General features: G+C 34.1%; 2 protein-coding genes across 2 annotated transcripts; both read left to right on the top strand.

Annotated features, from left to right (window-relative positions):
* The first annotated feature begins 7,325 nt into the window (after window positions 1-7,325).
* On the top strand, window positions 7,326-9,400 carry LOC125053109 (protein ANTAGONIST OF LIKE HETEROCHROMATIN PROTEIN 1-like). Its single transcript, XM_047654322.1, has 2 exons — window positions 7,326-7,648; window positions 8,587-9,400. The coding sequence occupies exons 1-2, from the start codon at window positions 7,356-7,358 to the stop codon at window positions 9,398-9,400; spliced, it is 1,107 nt and encodes a 368-aa protein (XP_047510278.1). The 5' UTR covers window positions 7,326-7,355.
* A 751-nt stretch (window positions 9,401-10,151) lies between these two features.
* Window positions 10,152-11,525, top strand: LOC125052851 (UV excision repair protein RAD23 homolog A). Its single transcript, XM_047653887.1, has one exon. It carries the CDS (start codon window positions 10,322-10,324, stop codon window positions 11,297-11,299), a length of 978 nt encoding a protein of 325 aa, XP_047509843.1. The 5' UTR covers window positions 10,152-10,321; the 3' UTR covers window positions 11,300-11,525.
* The last annotated feature ends 282 nt before the right edge of the window (window positions 11,526-11,807 follow it).

Genomic DNA, 11,807 nt, shown 5'->3' with positions numbered 1-11,807 from the left:
TTCTTTTATCTATTTAGAGATAGAGATAATTTAAATATAATACCAGTGTCCTCCTTGTAGGTTTCTTTGGAGTTGTTTGGGGATTCTTGTTATTCAGTTTGACATGATTTTCTTTACCCTTTCGATTATAGTCCTACAAAATAATGAAATTGTTAAGTTATGTTGTCACTGTTGTGCACACCTTTGTCTGGCTTTTCTAGTATTCAAGTTATGTCAAAACTGATTTATTACCTTATCATTGTTCGCTTTATTTGCTTTTGCGATATCAATTGTTTCCAAAATGATTTTATTTGTAATATCCCAAAATATATAAATAACATCTATTAATTTAAGTATCACTTTGAGTGGTTCGCATTCAGGTGTTGATGTGTATTATACCCACTGTTCATTATAAGTGGGAATGGGCTCACTTCTGGCTGGACAGTTTCGGTACTACAAGTGCAACATGGATGTTTATATGGATTAGATGGGGAATAAAGTACTGTTGTGAGCATATTATGCTTATGCTTGAGAGGTTGAACCTTGAACATCACCATACATCATATTTATAATTAACATTCCTACCTCGACACCTTCACAATCAAATTCATTGAAATCGACTTCAAACTGTTGCAGTATCATCTCTGTGACACGTCCATTGTGTCTGGAGAAGGTGATGGTGGCTTTGTTACACCTCCAGTTTTTGATGTTTCACAGCAGTAAGATGACTCTTTTTTTGTATTCAATTTATTGCACTTCCACTGATTCATCAATTGTTTTTTGTCTCTTGTCCTTATATTTGCTAGATTAAATCTGAAAAATTACATGTTTTGATTAAACAATGTGGTAAATTTTTTAATCAAAACATTACTCGATAATAATAATACATACGGATAGTTAACCTCAATTGTATTGAAGCACTTAGGAAGGTTGATGAGCACAGTTTTTTCACAAATATTTTTATTCTCTTCATATTAATATTCATTAGTATTGATTTAAATATTCAATTTATTGATTGATTATAATTCAAAAAGCATTGCTAAATTTCTTTGAAAAAATATTAAAAACTCCTTTATTTGTTTAAAAGGTAAATGACAAATGTCAATTGTCATTTGTCATTATGATCTTTCAAAATTTGCGATCTTCGAACTTCACGCATAGTCTATTTCTTTTTACTTGTAGATTGTCTTATTCCTATCTCGCTCGCGCACGCTATAATCACACTCCTAATTTTGTGTCACAGGTGCGCGCGCATCGTAAAATTTCACTCTCATCAATTTTTCATAACGCGCCTAAAGAAGTACAACTTCAAAAAGTAATTTCTTAGTGTTTAAATATATTATATTTTTAACTTTTTTGATCAAAACATTAGGCTTAGTAAAAGTACAGCTTGTTTTTTATATATAGAAAAACTACATTGAGCAAGAAAACATGTATGTTCTCACTAAATTATGAACACTAGTAAAAAGCTATTTAAAGGATTTGTACTCCAAAAAAATTACCAGTATCTATCACCCTTAAACTGTTTTTTCTAAAACATAAATTTTTTACACTTTACTTTTACACAAAAAGTAATGGTGCACTCCTAGCTAATTGATGAGCTGAATGAGATACCAACAGTGATGCTAAATCCTACAGAATGTTCTCCCTTGAACCAACTTCAAATACTTGATATATCAAGTTTTTGATGTACACTTGGTTTGAGAGGTAATTTCTAATATGCATCCATCAAAAATACATCCATGTAGCATAAAATAGTATAAGTATTCTATGTTGAATTAAGACTTTTATATTTGGTTTAGTTTGTTGGTTGAGTTCTAGGTTTAATATAAATTGTATATAATCGTGCGTTTAAAAAAATCCGTTTAAATTACCTCCTATAGAAACAAGACATCTTCATTCCCACTAAATTTGGGGGGAAACCCAAGTTGGCATCACTGGATGCCTAATGTACAAGCCGTCGGAAATATCTGGGAACCTCGCTGGAATGCGCTTCTTTAAATAATTCTGAGTTTCTGCTTTAAATAATGTAAATAATAAGTATTTGTAAATTTCAAGTAGGTACGAGTATCAATAAAAATAAGTACACAAATAAAATATTTTTTATTTTTACATCTTCAATTTTTTTGCTATCTCTCCAGTTTGTATGACGTCATTAAGCCAGGTTCGCAGATATATCGATGTGACTGTACGCTCTTGTGCTTCTTTACTTGGTGGATAGTAAACATATTCTCCAATTCTGATGCTTTTAAGCCTTTTAAATTCTATCAAATTAGGCGTGTCGTTCGAATTTAAGTTTACATGTCAGTGAAGTGACAACGTTATTTGGTCACATAATTACAAAATTTATTTATTTCCACATCGTTTTCTATCTTAACAGTTACTACTAATGGGAAAGAACGACACAATAATACCTAGGTACAGCGATTATCTTAAACATAGCAAGCAACAACTCGATATAAATTTTGTTTATTAATTGTATTGGTCGCGTGAGTAGCGCTTCGCTAACAAAGTTAGAATGTGCGCGCGGTACATTCCGCCTCACGTTTTTACTTGGTACCCGTAGACCCAGTCTCTCTATTATATCCAAATTTTCAACCCGACCCGTAAGTATCCTAAATAAATACACTGACAAAGCCAGCTCCTTTCTGAGGTGTAGCTGGTCATAACCCACCATACCCAGAAGAAACAAGGTCGGGTACATAAGCGGATACAAGGGATACACTCCATACAGTCTCTTGTAGAGGTACCTAAAGTGGTGAATTTATATTGTACTCGCTCTAACATGAGACTGTATTTAGCCTCATATGGGGCCCACACCATTGCGTTGCACTCCAAGTGACTTCTAACTGACGCATTGTAGAAAATATTAATAAAACTGATATTCGTGCAGCCACAAGCTATTCATAATATGAACCCCAGGTTTCTGTAAGCCTTTTTGCATGTCTTATCTATGTGGTGCGCAAAACCAAGATTAGCATTAAATATACTACTGGATCTTTGACCTCTGAGACTCTCGATTACAATTATACCATTATACCATTAGTAGTCTAACGCCATACTAATGGTATAATTGTATCGAGTGGGCAACCGTGCTCTTGAGAAAGATATGACTTTGCATTTCGCCAAATTAAACTAATCTATTTCTCCTGCTCCAATTAATCACTCGAGCAATGTCTTGCTGCAGCCGTAGTCAGTAATCTGTACTCTCTATTGGCATGTACAGTTTGAGATCATCTGCGAAGAGCAAATACTTTGCATTCTTGACTTTCGGTAGGTCATAGAATTATCAAAAATTCCAACGGTCCCAAATTACTGCCTTGTGTCACGCCTGATCTCGTAAAGTAAGCCTCTGATCTACGCCCAGCGTATTCCACGTATTGCGTTCGATCTTCGATAAAACTGGCCATAAAGTTCAATATGGAGTGAATTCTACCTGTGCAAACTTCTGCAAAAGCACGTCATTATCGACCAAATTAAACGCTTTTTTATATCGAAATAGGCAGCGTCTACCTATTTTCCACTGTCCACTACTGGGCTTAATATTAGCCATATAATTTAAGAGGTTGCTAGTGGTACTTCTCGTAAACCGAAACCCGTGTTGAGCTTCTGAGAGTTGGGAACTCACTTGATCGAGTAGGTACGCACTTTAGAACTGGAATTACTTACCAGACTGCTTTTCCAACATGTGGGAAATGTTGCTGCTTTGAGACACAGGTTATATATGTGGAGCAGTGGTTCAGCAAGTACAACGCCGATTGTACTTATATATTATATTGTAATTCTTGTTTGATGTCAATTAGTTTTTTCGTACAAATCGTTTTTTTTATAAATATAATTTATTGAAAGAAAAATAATAACTAGAGACTGTCTTGATCGAAATAACTAGATTTCAGTCAAAACCATTACAGTACTAAATTAAGGTTTTCTTTCAACAAATTATACCAGGCTGATAGAAGATTCCAGCAAAGTAATGTGAATTACTACAAATAGCCGTATTTTAATTTGATTTCGTAAGTAAGAGTAAAAACGCACACACACACGTAATTAAAGTTACAATACATGGGGTAAGAATAAATCACAAATCACGATGTCGAAATTATCCAAATTCACGCACTCTGAGCGGCTTACTTCGACTAGTTAGAAACTGGTAGTTTTAATAAAAATACCAGCACTCAAAAAATTTGTGTTTTCGACGATTTGTTGTCTTACCCCATTTTTCATCTTGCCTCTGTTTTAGTCAAATATTAAAACATTTTATATAAAGTGAACATTATGTTAGGGTAGGATTTTTTTAAAAATTAGTTCGAGTGATTCTTACCTTAGTATGATACAACACCCCAAACGTTTGATTTTAACGGAGCTCATAAAATAAAATCTTATCTTTTACATGTTTTCTGAATAATTCTATCTTTAATCATGTCATGTAATAATTTATAACATTAAGCAACACGTGATAAATAATTTTTGTTAAGAAACAATAATTATTTATAACCGCACGTTATTAAGTAAGTATTATCGCAAAAGAATTTCGACAAAGGCGATACTAACCCATAAGAAAACTTCTGCCACCCGACGTAAGTTAAAATAAGACAAACAGTGACATACATCCTCTTTACGCAGTATTATAACCCGTTAGAAAATAAAGGACCAACATTTTTTTCCGTTTGATCGTTTAGTACGTTTTTATGCTTATTCTTATTCTATGCCCCAATTAAAGATAGGGATACCTGGGGCTTGAGACAAAATCACTTTACACCAGATAGATATGTCTTAAGCCCTAATTGCTTAATCACTACTTTTCATAGAGTTTGTTATGTCGACAATACTGAGTTACCGTTACTATGAAAAATATTAAATGTATACATATAATTTTTGTGAATAAATGAAACGCGTAGAAAATAATAAATAACTCATAACTGCCACGCCGGTTCCCTTTCCGCACAGACTCTAGTCTCTAGCATTTGTAAGAATTAAATGTATGTATTCCAAATAAGCCGATTTTAATAAGTATCAAAATAATTTTATTCTAGATGTGAATCCTCCGCATGTTTTATTATTTATTTATTTATTTATTTATTTTGTAAACCTACAGCTAACATAAATTATATACAATAACAAACAGTTACATTAAAAATATAGCCAAATATGGAATACAGAATAATACATTTAACTACAAAATGGTTCAAGAATTTATAAAAGGAAACAAACAAATAAAAACTATTCAATACGTTTATCTAAGTGGTACCTAATTTGGTTGTGTTGTATGATGGTGTAAAAGTGAGGGTAAGTACGTGAAGGTGTGTATGTGGGGTATGCTCATGATGCAGGTGATTTTGCGCTATGGATATTCTTAATACTTCTTTTAATCATATTCCGCGACAGCTTAAACAGGTCAAGGCTTAAATATTGGTCGTTGTATGTCCGGGCTGCGCGATACAAAACTGAGTTCCTTGCATAGTTAGTGTTAATGTGAGGAACATGGAACAAAGCACGATTACGAGTCTGGTAGGCAGGAACAAGGAAGGGCAATTTTTCTAGAAGGGAGCTACAATTAATTTTATTTGAGATGATGTCATGTAGTAGCAATAAATCATATTGTTTTCGTCGAGAGTCTAAAGTATTAATTTTAAAATGTTCACGGTCTTATAGGAGATAAATTTTATGAAGTCTTTTTGGATCTTTTAAATTTTTTCTTTGTGTACAGTGTAACTAGGTGACCAAACAGAGCAACCATATTCGAAAATACTTCTTACGTATGTATAGTATAGCACTTTCATACAGTCGACATCATGAAAATGTTCACTAACACGTCTTACAAAACCAAGCTGCTTATAGGCCTTGTCAACTATTGTGTCAATATGGTTATTATACGTCATTTTATAGTCTAACCATATACCTAAGTCACGAACACAATCAACTTCTTTTACAGATTTGTTATTAATATGATAGCTAAAGTTAATTTTGTTCTTTTTTCTGGTGAATGTTATTTTGACACATTTAGAAGCATTAACCGACATTCGATTTTGTCTATAATAATTGGAAAGGTTATTTAGGTCGGCCTGAATTTTGTGACAGTCTCCTTCTTTGTTTATTTTTAAATATATCTTTTTATCATCAGCGAACATAACGTAATTTGAATCTTTAATGGTACTATTTATGTCATAAAGATATGCATTGTATAACAGGGGACCCAATATAGATCCTTGAGGAACTCCAGAACTTATACGAACAAAGTCACTTCTAGCACTGCCAACCGCAACCGCCTGTCTACGATTTGTTATATATGAACAAAACCAGAGATGAAGGTCACCACGTATCCCTATAAGTTGGAGCTTATGTAATAGGATGGTGTGATCCACTCTGTCGAAAGCCTTCTCAAAGTCTGTGTAAATTATATCAACCTGTGCACCACCATCCATACTTTGCAGTACATAGTTCGTGAACACGGTTAAGTTGGTTATCGTAGAACGTTTATTGATAAAACCATGCTGTTCATCGGGAAGTGAATTACTTATTATATTGTGGATGGCTTTATAAATTATCTTTTCAAAGACTTTACTGAAAGTATTAAGTATCGATATTGGTCGATAATTTTCAATACTCAACCGCGAGCCACTCTTATGAATAGGTATTATTTTAGCTATCTTCCATACATCAGGATAAATGCCAAATGTGTTCACGGATAAGTTCTGTATTATGTACAGTGGTTCTGTAATAGCTTGAGCACATTTTTTGATATAAATATGTGGTATACCGTCATACCCAACTCCTTTTTCCGCATTTAATGAATTTAGTATCTTCAATATATCAAATTTGGTAATATTTAGATTACATATAATATTGTCGGTTACTTCCGTATTAGTCTGCAGAATTTCATGGTATGAAGGTGCTGCTTGTTGAAATACGCTCTCAAAGAAAGTACTGAATCCCATGCATGCTTCCGATTCGTTATTATATATATTGTTTCCTAACTGTAATCTATTTGGATAGCCAGTGTTATTAATTCGTAAGGTTTTTAGATATGACCAGATTTTCTTTGGATTTTTCTTTAACGATGTTTGTATTTTTTGCATATAACTTAAAACATTTTTTTTGGACTGCCTTCTGTCTTGAACGAAGTAAGGAAAACTCATCGTAATCTCGTGGGTTCCCTCTTGCTTTCCATCGAGAGTGAGCGGTTCGTTTGTCGCGTATTATGTGTATGAGCGACTTAGGGCTTATACGCACTAGCGATTGACCGCCTAGGCGGTTCGTTTGAGCGGTCCAACCGCTTAACGCGGTTTCATCGCGGCTGACCGCTATGGCGGCCAATCGCGAAAAAACCGCGATGATAACGCGTTGGACCAGAGCGGCCCGCGTACCTCATAAACAAAATGGACGCCGTCGAGATAGCTTGTGTTATTTATTATTACTCCCGAAAACAACGAAAGAAAAATAAAAAAAGATACTGGATTCATCCTTTACTAGAAACACGTAATGAATTTGGCCAGTTCGCAAGTTGTTTTCAAGAACTGAAGAAGCACCAAGATAAATTCTTTGGCTATGTTAGAATGAGTGTTTCGTCATTTGAAGAATTACTAACAGTTTTATATGTCACCATCAAAGGACAAGATAGTAAATTTCGTGACTGTATCCAACCCGAAGAGAAATTAGTTATAACGTTAAGGTATGTATTTTAAATAAAAAATGTTTTTGCTAGCTATTATGTTTTAATTTGAATCGCAATGTGTATTCATAACCACAAAGAACAATAAAAGTAGGAAACTATAACTATTACTGAGAATTATTATCATTAAAAAGATCTAAATAATCAGATTCTTGAGACATATGTGTATTCTGTGAATATGTTGATTCAGGAGAAGTTACAGATTCTCCTTCATTCCATGTTCCACGATGTGTAGGTGGAACTGAGGGCGGTGGTGGTGGTGGTGGGTTATTATTTCTAGCAAATGATGGTGTCTGATATCCTTGATGTGGCCCTTGGTTGTAGTTAAATGGTCGCACGTAATCCCAAGTAGAGTTACAGTAGTTGTATCCAGACGTTTGGGCTTCAGTAATGACTTGCATTATTTTAGCTTTTGTACGTAGGCGTATATGTTCAGGCACTTTTTTTATTTCACTAACCAACGACAAAAAGAACAGTCTATCTTCATCTTCTTCGGCCTTTCTGAACTCGACATTCTTATTTAAGACGTTAATCAATTCAAATTCTATATCATCTTCTTTTTTTTCTTTTTATTTCGTTTTGGCGGTGGTGGTATGACTGGGTCAGTGACATTTTCTGTTTCATTTCCATCATTTTCTTGCCTTGGCATATTTGAATCAGTTTCATTGATGGATACTGTGTCTTTCAAAAACATTAAATTATTGTAAAATATGTATTGAGTCTTTTTCTTAGCTGCTGACCCACTCCTGCTAACATTGTCCTTTAGAGCTTTCACAAAATTATCCCTGATGTTTTTCCATTTTTTTTGTAATTCTTTTCCTAGAACAATACAACAAACAAGTTAATGATATAGTCATAAAGTAATAGAAGTATAATATAGGTACATATCTAAATTGAATTAAATAATGCATGTAGTAATTATAAAATTTTTGTTTCAGATATTTTGCAACAGGTTGTACATTTGCGGAACTACATTATACATTCAAAATTGGAGTAAGCACTGTAGCAGAAATCGTACGAGAAGTTTGTTTTGCAATTTGGTTTTGTCTGAAAGATATTTGTTTGCCTCAACCAAAAAAAGACGCTTGGAAAAAAATTGCGAATGATTTTTTTCAAAGAGCAAATTTTCCTAACTGCTTAGGTGCTGTCGATGGCAAGCACATACGATGTATAGCACCTAATAACAGTGGCTCAATGTGCTTTAATTATAAAAGTTTTTTCTCTTTGGTTTTATTAGCAGTATGCGACAGTAATTTCAAATTTGTTATGGTTGATATTGGAGCTTTTGGTAAATTCAGTGACTCGTCAATATTTCAAAATTCTGTTTTCTACGAAAGAATGCAAAAAAACCAATTGGATATTCCAGAGCCACAGCCTATTTCACAAAACAGCGAGACATGTATGCCATACGTTTTTGTAGGCGACGAGGCATTTGCATTATCTACGAATATGATGCGCCCATACGCAAAAAAAGATTTGGATGAAACTAAAAGAACGTTCAATTACAGGCTTTCTAGAGCAAGAAGATATGTAGAATGCAGTTTTGGAATTTATGCAAACAAGTGGCGTATATTTCATAGACCTCTAAATGTTCACTTTGATCTAGCAAAAGATATTATAAAAGCTACTTGTGTACTACATAATTTTGTAAGAGACCGAGATGGTTATTGTTATGACGACTCACTCAGTTGCCCTTTGACAGAAAACTTAACACAGGAAGGGTTAAGAAGGAACGCTAAAACTGCGTTGTGATACAGAGAATTTTTTGCCCAATATTTTATGACTGATGGGAAATTAGAATGGCAAAGAAATATGATTTAATTGAAAATAGACGTATTTATTATGTTTTAAGATGTTGAATGTATGTGTAGTTTCGTTTATATAAATATAATAATAATAATTATAATAAATACTTACCAAGACTTCTTTTTTCCTCTGTTGTCATCTCATCTTTTCTAAAAATGTCTACTAATTCTTCCCATTGTTTCCGTTTTAAATCTCTATTCCTATATATTGCTCCTTGACAATTCCAAATTGATTCTCGTTGTTGAATTTCAACAATGAATTTCTCTGTGTCGAAGTTCATGACTGCGACTCACGTACTAACTCATCGGCGGCTCGCCGCAAACTGAAATCGCAAGTGCGTACAAGCAAGATGGCGGCCAGCCGCGGAGCGGGCCGCAGCTCTCCATTCAACCGCCACGGTTGAAACTTTGCGGCGGTCAAGTGCGTACAATCACAGGCGGTTGCATAATAAACTGGGAAAGCGGCAGACCGCGCGGTTAGCCGCCCCCGCGGTTGACCGCTAGTGCGCAAGGGGCCTTAGTATACCAGACCGGATATTTAAGAATATTTTAATTTTGCAAGCAATTTTTTTTATATTAGCCTAAAACTGAGTTCTGTATTTGATGCAGGTGATAGCTTATACACGATACTACCATAAATTAATCTTCTATTATCTACTATATAATAAAATGCAGTCGGACCATAGAATAGAAACGTGAACGAAGATTGATCATTGGTGAGCACGGAGCGGTGACAATGATCGACGAATAACGATGACAGTAGGAATTAGGGTATTTTAGAACGAGGTTATGTTTACTGGTTAATTTTGTCGAGTCAGATTTTGAAACAAAATCCTTTTATCAGTAAAGATAAATAATACCTTTAAAAATGTTGGTGACTCTAAAAACATTACAACAGCAAACATTTCAAATCGAAATAGATCCCGATGAATCGGTAAAAGCATTGAAACTCAAAATTGAAGTTGAGAAAGGTAAAGATTATGCGGTGGATTCCCAAAGGCTTATTTATGCGGGAAAAATTCTTCTCGACGATCATAAGCTTAGTACATATAATATAGATGAAAAGAAATTCATTGTTATTATGGTTACTAAAGTAAAGACAGGTGATACACCACAAACATCTACGTCTACCCCTGAGGCAGGTGAAAGTAAGTCTACTGACAGCGGGGATGCTACAAACAAAACTTTGGAGTCTCCCAACCCACCTCCAGCAGCAGAGCCAGAACGTGCCGTTGAGCCCCCAACAATATCTACGGATCCGGATTTTGAATCTACTGTTCTAAGTATTATGGATATGGGTTATAATCGTCAACAAGTTGAACAAGCTCTGCGTGCATCTTTTAATAATCGGGAACGAGCTGTAGAATATTTAATAACTGGTATACCTGAAAATATATTAGAAGAACAAGAGGCAGAAGCAAGTTCAAATGATGACCCATTAGGATTTCTCCGTGATCAATCCCAATTTCAACAAATGCGGGCCATGATCCAGCAAGATCCTAGTTTGTTAAATACTATTTTGCAGCAAATTGGTCAATCTAACCCTCGACTTCTTCAGTTAATTAGTCAAAATCAACAGGCTTTTGTTAGAATGCTCAATGAACCAATGAGCACTCCAGCTAGTGGTGGTGCTGCTGCTGTATCTGAAGATGTATTGCCCCCCGAGCATCAGTTACCTCAGCCACCACAAAATGTTATTCATGTTTCACCTCAAGATAAAGAAGCTATAGAACGATTAAAAGCTCTTGGTTTTCCAGAAGACATGGTTATTCAAGCATACTTTGCATGTGAGAAAAATGAAAATCTAGCAGCAAACTTCCTTTTATCTCAAACCTTTGATGATTAATTTGCACTGAGAGGATATTTCATTTTCATGCTTTTTTCAAAAATGATTTACTTATTTTACTGTCAAACCAGCTTTGTATATTATTTCATCCTTGTTTGTATGTTATAAAAGAAATTGGTAACTTTTAAAGTTTTCAATATATTCACTTTTAACATGCAATCTTATAGGTACTACTTACCTATGTAACTTTTTCAGAAAATAAATATAATTGGATTAAAAATTTCAACTGTTGTTTCATTTTTTCTCCACTAGGCAAACAGTTGTAAAGTGTAAACTATGGACATGAAATACTTTCTAAATAAACTTAGTAATAATAATAAATTGTATTTATTCTTAGTAGATACATTTTTTTAAATAACACATAAGGCCAGTGATGAAATATTCATCTGTATAAAAACTAGGCAATCATAAAAGAGACACATTCTTGCATTAATATACAAATAAAACTATCTCTTTTCTTGATTATAATATGCATGAACATTTCTTGTTCTTGGACAATATCATCTAT

This window comes from Pieris napi, chromosome 10 (assembly GCF_905475465.1).
Source record: "Pieris napi chromosome 10, ilPieNapi1.2, whole genome shotgun sequence".
Classification (NCBI taxonomy): Eukaryota; Metazoa; Arthropoda; class Insecta; order Lepidoptera; family Pieridae; genus Pieris; species Pieris napi.
The sequence above is the reverse complement of the archived record's forward strand: the minus strand, read 5'-3'. Positions and strand labels throughout refer to the sequence as shown.

Bases quoted from the DNA above. Each gene is read 5' to 3' on its own strand.
- LOC125053109 (XM_047654322.1), top strand. From the start codon at position 7,356: ATGGACGCCGTCGAGATAGCTTGTGTTATTTATTATTACTCCCGAAAA. The intron at 7,649-8,586 runs GTATGTATTTTA...TTTTTGTTTCAG, and splicing joins AAATTAGTTATAACGTTAAG to ATATTTTGCAACAGGTTGTA.
- LOC125052851 (XM_047653887.1), top strand. From the start codon at position 10,322: ATGTTGGTGACTCTAAAAACATTACAACAGCAAACATTTCAAATCGAA.